Source organism: Typopeltis vanoorti, chromosome 16, assembly GCF_054136105.1.
Source record: "Typopeltis vanoorti isolate ZY-2024b chromosome 16, IOZ_Tvanoo_1.0, whole genome shotgun sequence".
Lineage (NCBI taxonomy): Eukaryota > Metazoa > Arthropoda > Arachnida > Uropygi > Thelyphonidae > Typopeltis > Typopeltis vanoorti.
In genome coordinates this window covers 110,901,657-110,923,487 of record NC_143564.1, presented here as the reverse complement: position 1 = coordinate 110,923,487, position 21,831 = coordinate 110,901,657, and the positions used below count along the sequence as shown (strand labels likewise).

Here is a 21,831-nt window from a genome sequence, read left to right as displayed (position 1 = left end):
CGACATTAGTTGAATAATGAGCGATCCACCATCACACATAGTCTGGATCCAGACAGAAAGCTGGAAATCCTGCAGAAGTACTGTTGTTGAAAGTTTTTCCATTTGGTTATACTATAAATTAAAGATACCAAGAAATTATATACTTGGTTTAATTCTTTATCCAAGTGTAAGCAAACAAAGTTTGCACATGAAGTATTTTCAGGACTGGGGAAACTCGTGGTATGACTTCACATCACTTGCCTTAGTATCCCATAATGCAAAGCACATCTCCTTGCGGACATGTATAATGCTATGCATTATGGGAAGGGTCACTACCCAGACCGGTTGACCTTTATTGAGGTCTCATCAATGGGAGAAAAGCCCAGAAGTGATACCAAGGTTGAAGTAATGAAGAAGTCATATTCTTATGTACGAGTTGCCAAAAGGTGTCACACCTTATTATTATAATACTCTGGATTAGAGATAGGAAGTTGTTGAAAGTTTGTCATACCACCTTTGCCACAAGTTGCCCCAGTCCTGAAAATACTTCAGGTGCAAACTTTGTTTGCTTACACTTGGATAAAGGATTAAACCAAGTATATAATTTCTTGGAATCTTTAATTTATATTATAACCAAGTGGAAAAACTTTCAACAACTACCTATCTCTAATCCAGAGTATTATAATAATAAGGTGTGACACCTTTTGCCAACTCATATATAAGAATATGACTTCTGCATTACTTCAACCTTAGTATTACATCTTGGTCTGGCTCTCACCGATGAGACCTCAATAAGATCGAAACTGGTCTGGATAGTAACCCATCTCATAATGCATATCATCATACATGTCTCCTTGCAGACATGTATAATGCATATCATTATACATGTCTGCAAGGAGATGTACTTTGCATTATGGGATACTAAGGCAAGTGATGTGAATTCATACCACCTTTGCTACTGCCCCAGTCCTCAAAATACTTCAGGTGCAAACTTTGTTTGCTTACACTTGGATAAAGGATTAAACCAAGTATATAATTTCTTGCTATCTTTAATTTATGCAGAAGTTCTGGGACAGACGAAATGATGGGAGTTTGTTTAAGCCCTAGTGCCAGACCAGGTCAAAAGTTTCGGAGATTTCAAGTGCAACCACCAAACTTCTTCATGGCATTTGTCCAGAGATGAGCGTTATATGTGAGTAGATCTCCTGTTGATCGGCAGTGACAAAATCCATACTGGTGGTTGTTTATTAGCTGAGTGCCTTCAAGGTAGTACAGGATTATGGAATTGATGGTTTTCTCCATTACTTTAGACAGGACTGAGGTGAGTGAGATAGGGCAGCATTTTGATGGCAGGGATTTGTCACCCATCTTGGGAATGGGTTGAACACAGGTCAATTTCCAGGCTGTGGGGTAGATACATGTAACATAAGATACAAGTCAGTTCTGGGCACAAACCTTTAAGACAAATGGAGGAATTCCATCAAGGCCAGGAGATGTTTTTTGTGTCTAATTTGGACAATATTTTTCTGTTCTCTTTCTAGCAAAAGGACATAGGTAGCAGTGAGTATTGGGCATCTGGAATGGTTGAGGGGGCATTTACCATGGTCAGTGTGCATTGGAGGCCAAATGTGAAGCCAGGAGATTGGTTTTTTCTGTGTGTGATGATACAATACAGCCATCTGGGTATAGTGTTGGACAAAAGTTACAAACAACTGCTTTGGCAAGAGACCAAAAGGCTCAGCTGCTGTTTGGACAAACTGCAAGTTTCCTATTTATTCTTTCCAACTCTGTTTTGGAAGAACTGATAGCCTTCTTGTAGCTATTTCAAGCTTGAGCATTTGAGGAGTGTATGTTTCCTTGCCAGTAAGGATTACTTCGATGGATATGTTTAGGTTGAATGGCCAGAAACAATAGTCCACACGAGAATGAGGCATAGAAGTCATGGAGGCTGTTCCATTTGGGCACTGTTATAATGCCCAAGCGGAAGTTGTTATATGCTTGTTTTTTTTTTTGTACAAAAGCTCAGCTACTTAAATGCAAGTACTCTTGTATTTGAGTGGCTGTTTCAAGCACTGTTGCATGGGGGTGGTGGTAAGAGACAAGCACCACATTTATTTAGTCAACTCACAATAAAAAATTAAGTCCCAAATAAAGGCCAACAACCTCATGATACTACAATATGATTAAAGAATCCATATACATCATTATTAAAGGAAGTGATATTAAAAGTGCTAACAACCAATGGCTATGGATTTGAATCCCACTGTATTACAAAATGTCTTTCGGTTTTAGGTAATTTTCGCCACCAGTATGAGACCACTTTACTTACTGGTGACCCAAAGCTGTTTGAAAGATTTGACAATGACTATCTTTTTTTTTTTTTTTAGAGCTGTATTCTCAAATTAGCTAACCATCTAAGATACTAATGTATAAGAAGTTTTCAACTTTTATGGATGCTAATAACTAAAATGCATTTCTATAATAAAACAGCAATAAAAAAAAATGAAACCATGAAAATATAGGCAGGAAAACCAAAGCAACACAAATGCATTTTCACTGCCAAAGTTCAGTCAGTAATGATGATGTTCTCTGTTCAGAAAGACCTAGGCTCAAATACTATCTAGGATGTGGAGAACCAAACCTTCTTAATGTCCTTTCAACTGCAGGTGAGTTAATATAGTATTATCCTAAGATTAAACTCATAATCTTAGGAACGAGAATAACTGGCCAGAAAACACACACAAATGACATTAGTTCTCTATGAAACCAAGTTGCATAGCTGCAACATTTCAATGAATTTAATATGTTATGGAGAAGATACTATGAGGAGCAGCTTAGCTTCACACGAAACCAGCAGTATACAAGAGGTTTATTTTTTTTTACTTATTTATTTTTAACTGAATTAAAAATTAAATCCATATCAAAAGACTGCAAACCAGAGATGTGGCAGATGAAAGAAAACTTAGGTGAATTAAACAAATGGCATCACTGACAGAACTATGTTAAAAAGTAATATACAGTTGACCCTTGAAGAATGCAGGTTTGAATGCGGTTCCACTTATACGTGTTTAATATTAGTGTGACAATTCTCAAAAAAGAAATGTAAAAAACCAAACAAACAAACAGAAGTTAATGAGTTTCAACATATTGTGTTTCAGATCTTTTTTTTTTTTATTTTTTTAGGGCTAATGAACACTATCAAGAGAAAAACATCATTTTGATTAGTGCAGTAGTTTCTGTCAAATAAGGTTTTTCATAGACTAAGCCTGAATTGTTTCATTAGGGTCTTCCAAACTTATGCAACATGAACCCCCTTCTGAAGTTACAATGACAGAAACACCTCTGTAAAACATTTGAAGACTCTCTCATAACAGTGTTATTTAAATAAAATAAAAGTCATGACAACACCATGGTGGTAGTGTGTGACTGATTATGCTTACATAGATTTCTAGATATCAGTTAGTTCCTCACATGAAGCTTTTTTTTTTTGTCTGCTGCAATATATTCTATATGCTCCTGGATGAGAGAAAGAGTTCTGTTAATATTTAATTGAACCATATCTCCCAAAACACACTAAGTTTTATTATTTTATTTTATTTATTTTATATTTTCACAGGCCTTGGATTTAGAACAGTGAATCTGGCTTTGCTTTGCTCCTTTCTCCTCTCCTTGCTCCTCCCCACTGATGCTATTAGAGTATTCAAGGGCTAGGAGTGAATCTTTCCTATCTTGCTAAGTCATTTTGTCTTATGCAGCCACCAAAGGAGGCAAGCTAGCCTCGATAGGTGCTGGTCCCAAGCCCAGATAAATGGTGAGGGTTGATGTCAGAAAGAGCATCCGGTCATAAAACTTCACTGCCAGATCTAGCTATGATATGAATCAAAGAGAAAATGATATAAGGGCTAGAGCGTACCCTTAAGCGATGCACAGCCACATCGCCCTACAGCTGTGAGAAGTGGACGAGGGCTACCGCATCAAGGGCAGGTGCAGTTAAAGAAGCGAGCCCAGCAGGTGGAGAGGATGTTGCAAGTGGGAACACTGACTGTTGGAAGCATGACTGGAAGGGGAAGAGAGGTGGCAGACATGATGAGGAAGAGGAAGCTGGACATTTTATGTGTGCAGGAGACAAGGTGGAAGGGGGGGAAAGGCAAAGGAACTGGGAGATGGATATAAATTGTTCTACTCTGGAGCGAATAACGAGGGAAGAAATGGCGTAAGAATTGTGGTGTGTGGCAGAATGAAGGGCGAAGCACTGTAAGTGGGTAGAAGGAATGACAGGATCATGCGAATGAAATTGGGGACAATCTTATATGCAGATGACATCTTGCTGTGTACAGATTCAAGAGAAGAAGTGGCAGCTAAACTGAAAAGATGGAGGAAAGTATTGGAGAAAGGGGTATGAGACTGAGCAGAAGTAAGACAGAGTATATATGTTGCAAAGTGGATGGCGGCCAGGAGACAGATCTGAAACTCGAAGGAAATGTCATCAGGAAGGTGAAGGACATTAGATACTCAAGTTCAACAGTGGAAGATGATGGAGAGGCTGAGAAGGAAGTGGGATGCAGGATATAAGAGGGTTGGAGGAACTGGAGGGAGATGGCTGTAGTGTTATGCGATAAGAGAGTGCCGATCAATCTGAAAGGCAAAATCTATGGGACAGTAGTGAGACCAGCTATGACATATGCTATGGAAACTGTGGCCCCTGAGGAAAAATAACATCAGCAGGATGGAGGTAACAGAGATGAGAATGCTTAGATGTGTGGTGTGACCAGAAAGGATTGTCTGAGAAATGACTATGTGAGGGGAATGGTGAAAGTTACAAACTTAGGAGCAAAGATACAAGAGGCAAGGTTGAGATGGTTTGGTCATGTGATGAGGAGGGAGGACGAATATGTGGGGGAAAAGGTCATGCAGATGGATGTGCAGGGGAGGAGGAAGCGTGGGTGGCCAAAGAAGAGATGGAGGGAGCTGGTAGAAGAGGACTTGAGGATGAAGAACTTGGATGTGGTGACAGCCCAAGACAGGAGGATGTGGAGGAGACTCATCATCAACAGTGACCCCACTTGAGTGGGAGAAGCTGCAGAAGAAGAAGAATCTGGCTTTGCATGGATTCAGTGTCATCCAAAGTCATTGTCTCAATTATTGTATTTGTAAGCTGCTGAAGTGAGTCACTTGAAGAAAATTCTTCAATAACACCCAACTCAGAAATGATATGTTTAGAGGTAACAATTAGAAAATTATAATAGTTGTATCATTGTTGGTTCTTTAAAAGATTCATAAAAGTCACGCTGCATGACAAGAACAGAATAAAGAATGACCAGTGGCAAGAGCTCACGAGTGATACAGCTGAAGCTGCATTAAGTGAATTCCCCTAGAAGTAAGCTGTCATTAGTGGAGCAAAAAGATTAATCTAAAATGGTACATAATTTGCTATAACAATTGAAGGTTTCATAATAAGGGACTTTGAGAGATGACATGGCTTGGATTTGAGGTCAGTAATTAAGATTTTATGTAAGTAGATATATGATGAGCTGTCAATCTAAATTTTGAAGAGTTCTTTTAAAAGGCAGCGACACCATCTTCCTACTTGGCTGACTTGTCAGCATGCTGTGGGCTAAATATTCTTAAGTTGCAAAAACAATACTGTGTGAATCTAGAAAATGGCAGAGCTCTGTAATTTTAAATCCTAGTTTATATGCATTACACAAACACAGTATATGCAATTTAAATTTGTGTTTGAATGATCACCTTGTTCTGGTAATATCTTGCATCTGTAATTTGGTTTGGCCTTCCCTAGTATTCCCTTTTCATCACCTGTGGTGGAGGATATCATCGTGTTTTTCTTCTAGTTGCTGACATACAACTGCATGCACGAAGGTTTTTTTTTTGTGTGTGTGTGTGTGTGTGTGCATGCACATGTGCACTGCTGGAAGCATTTATAAACTGATTTCAATATTAAGCAATGAAAGGATACTCTCACAAATCAGGAACAACAGCAACTGCCCATACATTTTGTGATAAGACAGTGTTGTACACATTTCACCAGAATTAAAGACAATTCCATTGGAAAATTAATATGTCTAAGAATTAAAAATTAATAGGAATGGCATGACAAGGCATGTCATATATCATCCTGATTAACCTGTTCAGCAGGCTGTTTTTCAAGTAAAATTTAAGTTTCTATAAGGTCCTTTAACTGGCTTGAAAATTTGCAGCTGTCCATAGTTAAAAGATGCTGTGAGTAGAAGAAAGGATGATCAATGCTGACCGAATACAATAGGTAAATCAATTCTGTATATTCAGAATGTAATCAAAAACCATAAAATTAGCATTTAAAACCTATGATGGCCACAATGCCTTCTGTGAACTACTGCAGCACTTCACAGTATAAAGCCTATTGCTGACATTTCACAAGCCTCCCTGAGCAGAAAGTTTACTGTCATTGAGATAATGCTACAGTTCAACTGGGTGAGGGTCATCAATCAACATCAAATTCCTGGTGTGTGTGCATTCTGGATATTATGACAGTATTATACAATTAAGTTTAAATTATTATTTTCCTGTCAACAATTTTCTTAAAAATTAAATATTTAATGTCAATTTGTCAGATGCCACATTTTTGGTCTTCTAGTGTGGAGATAGTGTGCACCTTTGTCTTGCATTTTACACGCTGTCCTCTTATACTTTCTCCAAACTGCACACTTACAACTTAAGCAGAAGCTATACAGTAATATTAAGGACAATTGCATTGGAAAATTAATGTTACTTATGATACTTTGCTTTAAGATGATCAGCTCATATGACATTTTTCAATTATGCTATTTATGCAATACTGCATTCGTTCATAGAATGGTTTTAACAATATGATTCTCCCATGAATCAGCCAATAAAGAATTTTCATGAACCGTTAGTTTACGGCATCATTACTCAATATATCTCTGTTTGGTATTTTGCTGTGAATCATGAATTGTTTATTATTTTATTTTATTGTTGTTAATAATGGCAGGTAAAATTCAAAGTAAGGGTACTGCTGCTTCCAGTGAAACCTACACAACTATCACATTACATACTAAAATTAAAATGATTAAATTCAGTGACAATGATGTATCGAACACCGAGGTAGGCCACAGACTAACCTTATCTCGCTATATTGTTTGTTACAGTTATTAAAAACAAAGATAAAGTTCTTTGAAAAGTGCTATGTCAGTTAATACTACAGTTATCTGTAAAATGACAATCTTACTGCCAAAATGAAAAAACTTTTAATGGTGATGACCACACTAATTGGCATGTTCCCTTAAGCCAAGCTATAGAATAACTTTTCGTTTATAAAAATTATTCTAAAATTTTTCGTTTGTGAATCTAAAGTAAATAAATGCTTTATTTACTTCATTTACACATATATAACTGCTTAAAAACATTATTAAACCATTACATACATCCACAAGTAGAAAAAAAAAAAAATTATAATAAATAAATAAAAATAAAAGCGCTGATTGGCTATATGATAGTGGCCTGGAACCTAATGTGTTGTATGAGTAGGATATGCCTATATATTGCTCTGTACAATGCCCAATTCACATATAACAGTAGGCTTTTGATGAGCTATTCTTTTGGCACCATATCATATGCTTTTCCAAATGTACAAAACATTAATATAAATCCTTGTTATATTCACATCATTTCTCAACTATTCAAGTAAAAATCTTATCATAATGAGCCTTGTTTGGCCTGAATCAAGTTGTTCTTCCCTAAAATTCTCTTTCACACTTTTTTCTTATTCTTTTCTCCAGTACTAGCAAAATATATTTGGAATCAGAAGGGAAATTCCTCTTGAATATTTTCAACCACTGTATATCTCATTTCAAAGCAATTGGGCAAAAGAATATTTTACCTTCAGTTTTTGCCAATTTTATCTTCTCTAATTTGTTTAGACCAGTTTTTCCCTTCATTTCTAAGCTTTTTCAAAAGCCTCCATTTTTGTCACCCTCATTGTAATCTATATTCTTATCCCAGTTTCCCAACGACTTTTGTTTTGCTACTTTTCTTTATATTTCCTTACAGCATCTGCCGACTTACCTCCCAGTAACTTTTGATATGATTCTATCATTTGCTCGCATTTAAGAAGTGATTTTTTGATCACCACGAGTTTCAAAGGTTTTGATTTTTCTGTCCTTTTGAACAACTTCTTTTTTTCCAGTTATATTTTTATATTTAAGTCTACAGTTTATACCTCTGAAAACAGCTGAACTTTAATTCTTTTTTAAAATGTTCACATATATTTTTGCCTTCAGTATCATATGATATTCATTTTTATCTTACTCAAAAATAAATGGTGATCACTTCCCATTTCCAATTCCATATACACTTGTATCCTGAACCACTGTGAAGCTAGATAGTGTTGAAGTATCTTTTTTGGTTATTCAAACCATCCATCCTTTCAATTCATTCAAATCCACTTCTTTTGATATTCATATATTTTGTCAGCTACCAGCAACATAGCAAACATACTTTCTGTGTTTTTTCTCCATAAGAATTTATGAACATCTTTATGTTGGAGTAATTAATGTCATAAGCATAAATCCAGTTTGTACTTACCATTATTATTATTATTATTATTAATAGCTTTGCCCTTTTCTCTATATTTTCTTAAGACATTTATGTCTCTTATTCATTTCCAACTCTTCTGTTTAGATATACAATAAGAACTAGATTTTTCTTTGTCAGCTGCCCTCTCTAATAGCTCAAAAAATTCCTGTATTTCTTTCTTAGAACTTTAGACAAAAATGGTGTATTTTTTTTAAATTTTTATTTCCCCAATTTGAAATCTGCCTCCATTACTTGATATTGCTTGATATTCAAGAAATTTATCTTCATATTTAGTGCTGAATACTACAAAAACTTCTTCTCTCACTTTGATTGGTACAGAAGAGACTAGCTGTTTGGCACTCCACAGATCAAGTTGTACTCTGTATTGGCTTAAATACAAGGTGCGGCTCCAAAGTTTTGAGACTAATATTATCAGAAGAGCACTGTGTGAGTCATTTGTTGGCTAAAACTTGAAATATTTGTAGTGAACCTTTAACTATCATGTCACTAAGTGTCAGTAGCCTGTGTTCAGTAGTTGTTGAGTTAACATGCAAAGTGAAGGTTTTGTGTGTTGTAACAGATGCAATGGAGGAGCAGAGAGAGTAGCAATAAAGTCCTGTATAAAAGAAGGTAAAAGTTCTGTAGAAGCACTCAAAATGATACAAAATACACATAGCAGTGAAACACTGAGTTGTGCCAAAGTGTACATATGGTACAGTCACTTCTGTGAAGGAAGAAAGAGAAGATGATGATAAAGTGGCCACCCTTTGAGAGAACATGCACACATTAAAATGCTGATTTTGTTCATCACCTACCAGTGATGAACAAAAGTTAATTAAGTTGATCATTTGGAGCGACCACTGCATGTCACTCCAAATGATCGCAGTAATGTAAGCCAACATTTCTGCGATCATTTGTGATCTATCGGTAAATAGAATGCAAGTCAAATAGCAGAGGAAGATTTAGGAAAAAGAAAGATGTGTGTGTGCAAGATTTGTTCCTCACTCCCTGATGACAGAGCAAAGACAGGATCAGGTTGATTTGTGTCAAGATCTTTTAAGAATGATAGAAGAAAAGGAAACTTGTTGGAACAAAATTGTTCCTGGTGACTAAACATAGTGTTTCACTTATGACCCTGCAACAAAGCACGAGTGCAGAGTGGGTGGGAAAAAAATTTTACCCAAGAAGCTGCATTTTCAAAAACCTCAAGTGAAGATGATGCGTATCGTCCTTTTCAATGCAGAAGTTATTCAATGTGAGTTTGTCCCTAATGGTCAAAATCTCAGTGTGGAATTTTGTACAGATTTTTTGTATCACCTACTACAAAAAATGAATCGAGTGAGACCTGCATTGTACCAATCTAATGATAGGTGTGTGCTTCACGAAAGTGCACCTTCCCCATGTTACAGTTGGCAAGCATTTTTTGGGAAGTAGGAAAGTCACTGCCCTTCACCAGAGAAATTTTCTTTTCCCAAAATTGAAATTTTCATTAAAAAGATCATTTCTAAACACTAAATGAGATTCAGAATGCAGTTACAAGGGAGCTGAACAGCATTCTGAAAAAGGTATTTCTGGATGCACTGGAAAATTGTCTGCATGCATAAGGGCATCAATCGAGGAGCCCACTTAGAAGTTTAACCTACAATTAGCATGGTATATTTATTAACCACACTGTTTTATATTAATTGTCTCAAAACTTTTCAGATGCACCTTGTACAAAGAAAATAATGGCAAACCATTACAGCCGATTGCCTGATTAAACAAAGCCTATGCTGTTTTCATGGTATCCAAGTGAAAAAAAAAAAAAAAAAAAAGTCAGCTACTGGAACAAATTCAAATATTAAGTTGATATAATTGGCAATACAGATAAGATTAAGAGAAAAACTGGTAAGATAATTCTAAATAAAATGATGGTGCATTCAGGCAGCAGCGATAAGGAAAAGGAAGGAATAGCTATAGTATTTAATACTGAACTAACATTCCACTTGACAATAAACTACATTATTGACAGCAACATCTTCACATTGGTCCAGGAGATACAAGAGAGTTGAAAATAGACGTGATTACCATTTCATTTTGAGCAGGTTAAAACCAAGTATCACACTGAAAAGAACAGCATGTATAAAAATTTTAAAAACAAAGCCACCACTTTTAAAGGTGAAATGCAGACTCAAAGATACAAATATTATTGGAACACAAATTGAAATGTTTGAAAACAAGAACTAAACCTTGGGGGAGGGGGGGGGGCCTCATGCAAAATCTGAAGAAAATAATAACTCAATCAACTGTTTGCAACAACAGAAAAATTAATTTCTGCATGGCCTCAAGTAGTTAAGGAGATGGTCCTAGAAATGAAAAAAGAATACTGAAAGCTTATAGGAAGTCAGCCAGCAGATTTCCTGAGAATACAAAGAAAAATGTAAGAAGCCCAATTTAGTGTAAGAGTAACAAAAAAAAATAGGTCATGGGAAGACTTTGGAGAGAATACATAAGAAAATTATTACAAAAATAACAAAATGTTCTGGTGGCTACTGAAAAAAAGCTTAGAAGTGAAAGTAAGAGTATTGTAAAGGAAACAGAGAAATAGAGGCAATATTAAAAACTGAAGATAAAAAATATTCCCTATATCTGGAATAATTGCTTTTATTTTTATTACTGAATAAGCAGGAACATGAACTACATTCTCAGTAAATTAAAGATACCAAGAAATTATATATATATATATATATATATATATATATATATATACACACACACACACACACACACACACATATATATATACACTTGGTTTAATCCTTTATCCAAGTGTTAGCACACAAAGTTTGCTTAGTATCCCATAATGCAAAGCACATCTCCTTTCAGACATGTATATAATGCTATGCATCAAGGGAAAGGTCATTACCCAGAGGTGGTGATAGTAAGGTGGAAGTAATGGAGATGTCATATTTTCCTATATGAGTTGCTAAAAGGTGTCACACCTTATTATTAAAATACTCTGGATCAGAGATAGGTAGTTGTTGAAAGTTTTTCCACTTGGTTTAATTCTTTATCCAAGTGTAAGCAAACAAAGTTTGCACCTGAAGTATTTTCAGGACTTGGGCAACTCATGGTAAAGGTGGTATGGGAGCCAGACCTACACCTCTGGGTCTGGCTTCCACTGATGAGACCTCAATAAAGGTCGAAACCAGTCTGGGTAGTGACCTTTTTCATAGTCTGAAAGGAGATGTGCTTTGCATTACGTGATACTAAGGGAAGTGATGTGAAGTCATAGCACCTTTACCACGAGTTGTCCCAGTCCTGAAAATACTTCAAGTGCAAACTTTGTTTACTTACACTTGGATAAAGGATTAAAACAAGTGTACAATTTCTTGGTATCTTTAATTTATAGTATAACCCAGTGGAAAAACTTTCAACAATTACATTCTCAGTAATTCTATCAAACAAGAAACATTTGCTAGTGAGGCACAATTTTTATTGAATATGGCAAATTAAATAATGAGTTAGCCAAAATACTAACCTTGCAGCATACAAGGCTGTATTCAAATCACTTTTAACTAAGGGATTTAAGAGTTGAATTAGATATAAAACATTTGATCAAAGATATAAAGAGAAAGATAGAGAAAAGAAAAAAATTAAGGAAATGGACATCAATAGCAGAATTATATTAAAAATGGATATATCAGAAGGAAACTTGGCATTGTTAACATTCAAAAACGCATGTGAGCAAGGCTATTCTAAGGTCAAATGGAATTGAAGCAGAAAGACTAGTAAAATAAGGGTATGGTGGCAGAAAAAAGATCCAGAGGAAGATCTAGGTGGATTGATGCAATTAGTAGTGCTTCAAAAACCCAAAATGTGAAATTCAACAATATTGAAGTCTTAAAAATCTAATTTGGAAGGAAATGTTGCAACTAATGGTAATTTAATTATGGAAAACTATCAGAGTATCCTGAATATCCTTTGAGGACACATCAAAAATATGACCATTCTTCTATTCTTCAGCTGTGCTGAAGGTGAGTGTGCAACAGCAGTTGGCTTTTCATTACATGAACTACTTAAGGGTCAAAGCTAGACAAGTACAAGATGACTTCCACATAGCCTGTAAAGGAACACGGAGAACTGATGGGATTCTGACCATTGTCTGATCTCCATCTTCTTTGTGGACTATCCCATTATTAGGTACTGACATGGATATTCAACAAATGAGGATGAGCTGGCAGTTTAGGACTTAGCCAAACTGTATTCTGTATACTCACTTTAACTTCTGATCACCAAAACGGGAAATTACATGACCAGGAAATGACTCATGCAGTAATTGAATTGTTTCTCGGGCTGTATGGCATGTGGCACCATCTTGTTGAAACCACATGTCGTCCACATCCATATCTTGCAATTTAGGCACAAAAAACTGGATTATCATGTATCGATAGCGAGCACCATTAACTGTTACTTCTTTAACCATAAAGAAAAATTATGTTACAGTATGATGAAATGCCATGCTGCATAGGATATTGCCCAATTAAAGGCCTCTGTTATTTTTGTTGTGGATCCAAGGCCGAGAAACAATTCAATTACTGCATGAGTCATTTCCTGGTCGTGTAATTTCCCATTTTGGTGATCATAATTTAAAGTGAGTATACAGAATACAGTTTGGCTAAGTCCTAAACTGCCAGCTCATCCTCATTTGTTGAATATTCATGTCAGTACCTAATAATGGGATAGTCCACAAAGAAGATGGAGATCAGACAATGGTCAGAATCCCATCAGTTCTCCGTGTTCCTTTACAGACTATGTGGAAGTCATCTTGTACTTGTCTAGCTTTGACCCTTAAGCAGTTCATGTAATGTGACAAATATATTAAGTGGCTAGAAGCGAATAAAGCATGTGGTATTCCACTGAAGTTTCTTATAATCCAGTTATTATAATCTCCACTGATGGATTTACACTAATTACACTCCTAACAAATGGAAGATTAAACACTTATACAGGGTGTCCCAAAATTCACGCAAGAAGTAATTTTGATAGAAAACACAGGTTTTTAATTAAAAATTGTAATTTCTTATTGATTCATAAAGTATACAGTATAGGGTTATGCATGGAATAGCATATCGGGTAAATGGCCTCCACAGCTTTGCTGGCATATACGCACTCTTTTGTCGAAATTTTCCATGACCGTTTTGCATAAATGTGGCTGAATTTCCTTGATACAGCGCTCAATTTCCTCCTTCAAGGCGTGGGTGGTCGTGGGCTTGTTGGCATAAACCTTAGACTTCAAAAAACCCCAAAGAAAAAGGTCCAACGGCGTTAAGTCACATGATCTGGGGGGGCCAATTATAATCACCAAAATGGGAAATTGCACGACCAGGAAATGACTCATGCAGTAATTGAATTGTTTCTCGGGCTGTATGGCATGTGGCACCGTCTTGTTGAAACCACATGTCGTCCACATTCATATCTTGCAATTTAGGCACAAAAAACTGGATTATCATGTCGCGATAGCGAGCACCATTAACTGTTATTGCCTTACCAGCCGCATTTTCGAAGAAGAATGGACCAATGATGCCTCCAGCCCAAAATCCACACAAACAGCGACGCGTTGTGGATGCATTTGTTTCTCAACAATCACTCGTGGATTTTCTGGACCCCAAATGCGACAATTTTGTCGATTAACGAAGCCATCAAGATGGAAATGAGCCTCATCGCTGAAGATGATTTTGTTCGAAAAATAAGTCCACTTGTTGTTGTTCCATAATCCATTCAACGAACTCTCTTCGCTGTGTGTGTGGTCATTTTTAATAACCCTGAACTGTCAGCTGTCACGCTGTCTTTTTTTTCTCGTTGGCAACACTTTACCGCACAAATGGTGCTAAATTTAAATCTTGCGTGAATTTTGGGACACCCTGTATAATATACATCTATATAATGCAGAAATAGCAAAAGCATCAGTGGGAGATTGTTTCTTAGAAAATGATCAAATTAGTGACCAAAGAAATAATAATCCAGAATGGTATGCAAACTTAAGAGGAAACTACCAATGAAATCATTTGTTGTTTGACTACCACAGTAATCTTTTCTTTTTTTTTCTGTTGTAAAAAGTAGTCAGTATGAGTCATCCCACATTTCTTTTAAGGAGACTAGCAATATCCTATAACACTGAAATGCATTACCAATTCCATCAGAATAAGCAGTTATGACTATTCATCAGTAATTTTCTGGCTTAATTTATAATACCAAAGAATAAATAAATAGGATATTATATTTAGCTGCTGATTTTTTTTTTTTTTTTTGATTTTATAACCCAACATCTTCAGGGCACAAGCAGAATGTCACAGTATTCAATAAAACTATAAAAAAAACCCATAGCCTTGAAAGTTCAGACATGATGATTAGCTCTGATATTACTTCACTATTTACTAATGTATCACTAAACACAAAACCACAACAAAACTATCACTATTCCATATATCCAGAGCCCATCTGAAATGACTGCCAGAGTACTTAAATAAAGTCTCCACACACATTCAAACTATATACCAAACTGATTCTCTTCAGATGCAGTCCAAGGAACAGCTGATTGTTGGTACTTGTGTGCTGCAAACTCTTTGTGCTCTAAAGATTCCAGGTATAAAAGTGAAATATTAGTAGATAAACAAATAAAATTTACTTATTTTGCTCTTTCCGGTGTTGTGAGTTACCTGCAAAATTACATATGAATAACTGCCAACAGCTAAGTATACCTACAAGTTATGGTAATCTTATCTGAGAATCTCCTCAACAGTTATTAATCCTGAATTTCATTGGATTCAGATATTCAAGAGTGATACAGCTAAAATATAAATGAGAAAAATGTGACCATAGCTGCCTAGGATGATCCACATCATTTATTTTAAATGTATTCTTGGAACCTTTCTTTAAAATGTATTACGGAAAACACCAGATCCTATTTTTCTGAGAGGAAAGAAACCAAAGAACTTTACACCAAACAAAAATCATGCAAAACTTTCTAGTATCATGGATGGATGGGATCTGAGCCGAGCTACTCAGACACAGAAGCATTAAAATCAGTGCTTCCCTCAAATGCTCATTCTAGCTTCTTAGCTGCACACCTTCTTTAAATAGCTGAAAAATTCCTTATTCCCTCTTAGCAATGTTAGAATGCAACAATGGGATAATAAGAATAAACAGTATTGTTAACAATTTGACTAGCCAGATGACAACAGACACCTTTAAAATATTTAAAGTAAAAAATAACTATATCACTAAGTCAAGTAATGCACACAAGCATTCTTTTGCATAAGATTGAAAAATATCAATGTTAATTAAAAATTAGAAACTGAAAATTAAATGCATAGCAAGTTTCCAAATTTCTGGTCCATCATCTACTGGAATGTATTTTGTAACCAACTTTAACTGACTGATTCAGAATACTAAACAGCAAGAATATTTTTTTTTTATAATAAGAAAACAGGAAAAACATTTCAGTCTGTGAAGTAAAATTAATAAATTGGTACATAATGGATGGAATTAATTGTATGTATATAGTTATACAACTCAATGTAATGAAAAAAATTCTATGAAAACAGTGATCAAAGCAATAACAAGAATTATTTTCATCATTTCTTACTGGACTTTCATCATCCTGCTCCTCATCAGCTGAGAGATATCCATGTGGAACAAAGAAATCATTATCTACTTCATAGTCATCATCACTTTCCTTTTCATCCTGTTAAATAATATGAATTAGTACTAAAAAGAAATGAGCATATTCTTCATAATACCCAGTCCCCAACTTTCTCCATAACTGTGGAGAGAGAGAGAGAATTGGGATTAAAATTCTTAGTGTTGTTACATTAAAATATTATTACGATTACCACAGTAAATCACACATATTTCAAAAGATATATTAATCAAAATCTCAGCGTACATTTACAAAATCGTTTGAATTTACATATCGATAACAAAAAATTCTAAAGCAGTTAAAGTACTGCAGGAAATAAGTAAAATCAAACATTCTCCAAGACACTACTCTACAGTATTCATGTCATTACTTCCTGCCTGTATTAAAGATAAATGTTTCAATTATTTAAAAAATGAAATAAAATAAAATAATTTTTTTTAAAAAAAATGTCAAAGCAGGCTTAAAACATAACTGAGCTATAGACACTTTCTGAAACATGTCATAATACACAAAAATAGTGTCATCTATAAATATTTTGTCATGAAAAAAAAAAAAAAAAAAAGCATGAACAAAATTCTCATCATCATTAAATTCCTGCCATGTACCCTCAAGGGGTGTACAGGATATGATAGTACTACATGAAAAATTTACATCATTACTAACTTAATATCTACAATTTTCCTCCAAATCCATCTGTTACTTGTCAAGATTCCAACATTACCAGATCTTATATTTCTATCATCTAAGGCACTTTGTACCGTATCAATCCACCTATATCTTGGTCTTCTTCTGGGTCGTTTTCCTGCCAACCTGGCAGAGTACACTTGTTTTGCTAATCTTTCCTCGCTCATTCTGTTTAAGTGACCATACCACCTGAGATTAGCTCTGCTAACGCATTCCTGGATGCTGACAATGTCAAGTTCTTTCCTAATATTTTCGTTTTTAATATGATATTGCCATTGATGCCATCTGTTCACGCCTCTAATCTTTCTCAGGACTCTCATATCTGCGGTCTCTAGTCTTTGGTCAAGTGTTTTACTTCTGACCCAGCTCTCAGATCCATAAGTTAAAACTGGTTTGAACACTGTCTTGTATACAGCTAATTTAGTGTTCCAACTAATTTCTCTCTTATTCCATATGAATTTATTCAATTGACTTCCTACCATACCAGCTTTGTTGATTCTGTTGTCTATTTCCATATTTAATTTACCATCTTCACTAAAAATCGTGCCTAAGTAGCTGAAATGTTTTACTTATTCCACAGGTTCTCCATTCACAACACAGTTGACATTTTCAATGATTCTGCCTATTTTCATTGTCTTTATCTTTTTATTGCTGACCTTCATACCATATCTATTAAAACAGTTATTCAATTTAGTCAGAGAATCTTGCAGATTTGTAGCGGATTTATTTAGAAGTATAACATTGTCCGCATAAAGCAAAGAGCTGACATTAACATCTCCAATTTTGATATCCTGTTTAATACCACTTTCCTTCATAATGTGATCCATATAGATAATGAATAACAGAGGGGATAATATACATACTTGTCTCACACCAGATTTAACATTAAACCACCTTCCTGTACTTCCTTCAATTCTAAATGCTGACTTACAACTCAAATAAAGACTAAGTATTGCTTGATATAATGTCCTATTGACACCATATAACTGTAGTGTATTGGATAGCTTCTCTCTTGGCACCTTGTCATATGTCTTTTCCAAATCGACAAAACTTAAATACAGATCTTTGTTATATTCCCATGATTTCTCCACTATTTGTTGTAAAGTGAAGATCTGATCCTGACAGCCTCTATTTGGCCTGAATCCAGCTTGTTCTTCACCTAGCTTTTCTTCCACAATTCTTCTCAACCGTTTCTCAAGTATACTTGCATATATCTTACCAGGAACACTCAATAAGGATATACCTCTGTAATTCTCACATTGTTTTATTTCCCTTTTTAATATATATGGGTACTATGAGAGCTCTACTCCAATCATCGGGAATTCGTCCCTCTGCCCAGGCATTCTGAACTATGCAGTGCAGCCACTGCAAGACTTTTATACCACCATACTTCAGCATTTCTGGTCGAATATCATCTACTCCTACTGCCTTTCCACATTTTCAAGCCTTTGATGGCTTTTTCTACTTCAAGTATGGATATGTATTCCTGACTGCATGCCTGGTCAGTGTTTTTTTATCACTGTGCTGTCATTACTGCTTGTTTCATTTAACAAATTTTCAAAGTAATTACTCCATACTTCAAGGATATCTTTTTCTTCCATTTTCATTTCACCTTTATCATCTCTAACTTCTTTTACATCACTCTTTCCTCCATTCCTAAACAAAATTAAGAGCTATTAAAAAACAACTATCATTGATTGTGTAGAAAGTCAGGTATGTGGCAAAAACACTGTTACTGCTGAATGGAAATAGATATCCATATACCTATTCAAATTGTTTCACTTAAACAAAGATTAAATTTCACTGAAAGATCACTTTTACACTCTTATGCAAGGCTATAGGATTCTACAGGATTTTACAGGATGCTACAGGATTCTGGGAAATCACAGGGTGATTTCCCAGAATCCTGTTAGAAAAGAACAGATCGCTGAATATTGAACTTGCGATCATTTTGAAACACGTTTCTGAGACAACAGAGGTTTTTTTTTTGTGTGCTGCTGCTAATTATATTAATTAGTGGGTGAGAGCAGTTTCTATATCACATAAACAGAGCATTTGATTTTCAAGTTTATTATTATTTCTAAATTAAATTGATTTTTCAGTTCATTCATTTTTTTGTGCATTAAGATTCTAGTTATTTTAGGGTAAAATGTCGAGTAAAAAAAGTGGGTGTTAGCGAGCATAGCAAGTTATCGTTACTATTGATTGTCTCTACATTTTAACTAAAGCTGGAATTATTATGCTTATTACTGCAACTTAAAAAAATCAAATCTGGAGTTGAATAAATCTTAATAATTGTGCGATAAAGTTGGAACTGAATTAATCCTATATATATTATATGCTTTTTATGTGAATCCCAGTCCTCCAGTAAGTAAGGTGGTCTCGCATTAGGCTACAAAATTTACCTTTCACCTAAAGTTGGGTGGTTGGAAAGCAGATACGTTAACCATTCTGTCAACCAGGGAGGCATACTGCGCATGTTACTGCAAACTGAAACATTTTATATTTAGATCCATGTTGTAATTCCATAAATATAATGATTTTTGCTATAATTTTTATTACCATAATTTCAAAATTTTTATTTTTAGTGAGAATATCTGAACTTTACAGTTGACGAAGTTCCTATTTTTATATCTTGATTAGCAAGCTTAAATTTATTGTATTTAAATTCTTTTCTTTTCTTTTTTTTTTTAAAAAAAAAAAACTTTTATCCTTATACTAAATTATTACCATACCTTAATAAATTTAGTTTAATCCTTTATCTAAGTGTGAGCAAGCAAAGTTTGCACCTGAAAATATCTTCAGGACTAGGGTAAGATAGTATAACACCAGCCAACTTGTAGCAAAGGTAGATCAAGCTAACATCACTCCTATCTCAGTATCAGTGGCCCTTCCCTAAATGCATAACATTATACATATCCGCAAGGAGATGTGTTTTGCATTATGGGAGATACTGAGATAGGAGTGATGTTAGCTTGGTCCACCTTTGCTACGAGTTGCACTACCTTACCCCAGTCCTGAAGATATTTTCAGACACAAGTTTGCTCACACTTGGATAAAAGATTAAACTAAATTTATTATAGTCTAACCAAGTGAAAAATAAACTTTCAACATTACAATACCTTTTAATATGTTTTCGGTATTCAGAATTTTTGTAACAACTATGATCATTTTCAGTGTTGAAACGAATAAAAAATTATTTAAGAAGCAACTTGCATCAAAATAAAAGAAGTGACCTGTCATTATTATGCACTGAATCAGATATAATGGACTCGATTAATTATGATGACATTATAGATATATTTGCTAAAACCAAAGCCAGAAAAAAAAAAAAACTTTTAGTTATTGATTTTTTTTATTTAAATTTGAACTGATTTATTTTTATAATTTTTTTTAAAATGCAAATATATGTATAGCAATGTTGTATTGTGTTATTAAAATTAGTTCTTATGGAAATGTTGACTTTTATTTTCAATAAACTAAAAAAATACTTATTTTTGAGGCCTCATAATGATGTTGCACCTCGAGCCTCCAAAAGTATAAATGCGGCCCTGGACACTGCCTGTTTGTAATGCTAGCAGTGAACGCTCATTTTCTGTACTTAAACGCGTTAAAAATATTTACACAATTCTTTAAGTCAGATGCATTTGAGAAATTTGTCAATTATGTTCATAGAAAATGATATTGTTGAATTATTAGATTATAAATGTATGATAGATGAGTTATATAGTTATGACTTATAAAGAATATATAATTGATAAATACTTCATTAAGTAAATGTATAGAAATTTATTTGGGAATTACTGAATAGTTTAAAATCCATATTTTTTATAATTAAGTTTATTTTTATTTATAAATATTTCAGTTACTGGATTTTGAAAACAGATAAAAAGAAATCGGGTTTTCAATATCTCAAACGTAAAGCGGAAAAGGAAGAAAGATTGAAAAAACATTCGTCTATAGTTTCGATTAATGAATTAGAGGAGAATTCACAAGATACCAAAAATTGGATCAAAACATCGAAGGAGAAATCTACAGATCATATGAGTATTGTTAATTCTGAAGCTGGTTGTTCCACAGACCCAATCATAAAAAGATTTGATTTTACAAATTTAAATTATAATGATCCAGCAACTTGTGTCCTGTAAAATTTTCCAATATCAATCAATTATGTCAACTATTAGTTGAACATGGACCTGAACAGATTCATAATTTTGATTTTCCGAAAGATAACAATAATAGAAGATTTTCAATGACTCATTATACTCGAAAACTATTTAACGGCAAGACAATGCAGCGTTTGTGGTTATTGTATTCAAAATCCATGGATTCTGCATTTTGCTTCTGCTGTTTATTATTTGATCAATGGCGGATTAACCTTGCTGATTCTGGATTGAGGGACTGGAAAAATGCTTCTATTTTAGATGCACATGAAAAAAGTCAAAGACACATTGAAAATTATCATAAGTGGAAAGAATCAGAAATTCGAATAAAAGAAAAGAAAACCACTGATGAAGAGAACTTGCTAGTTATTAGAAAAGAGGAGAAACATTGGGTACAATTATTAGAACGACTCTTTGCTTTAGTTCAGAGGTTAGCTATTCAAAATTTATCATTTCGAGGAACAAATGAGACATTGTTTTCGCATAGAAACGAACATTTTTTGAAATTTGTCGTATTTCTAGCCAAGTTTAATCCAATAATGAATGAACATCTTCGAAGAATAAAAGATAAAGATACATATGTGCATTATCTTGGAAAAGATATTCAAAATGAAATAATAAACATCTTCGCCAATGTGATAAAAAAAGAAAATTTTAGAATCTATTGTTGCAGCAAAATATTTTTCCATAATTATTGACTGTAAGTCCGACATTGGTCACACAGAACAAATGGGC

General features: G+C 34.5%; 1 protein-coding gene across 2 annotated transcripts in view; it reads right to left on the bottom strand.

Moving 5' to 3' along the window:
- The window catches only part of LOC150098263 (uncharacterized), a 258,364-nt gene that overhangs the window by 43,883 nt on the left and 192,650 nt on the right, over positions 1-21,831 (bottom strand). For both annotated transcript variants that reach the window (XM_090406219.1, XM_090406220.1), the window contains exon 11: positions 16,196-16,294. In XM_090406219.1, the coding sequence (XP_090262345.1) occupies positions 16,196-16,294 (99 nt within the window). The remainder of the gene's footprint in view (positions 1-16,195; positions 16,295-21,831) is intronic.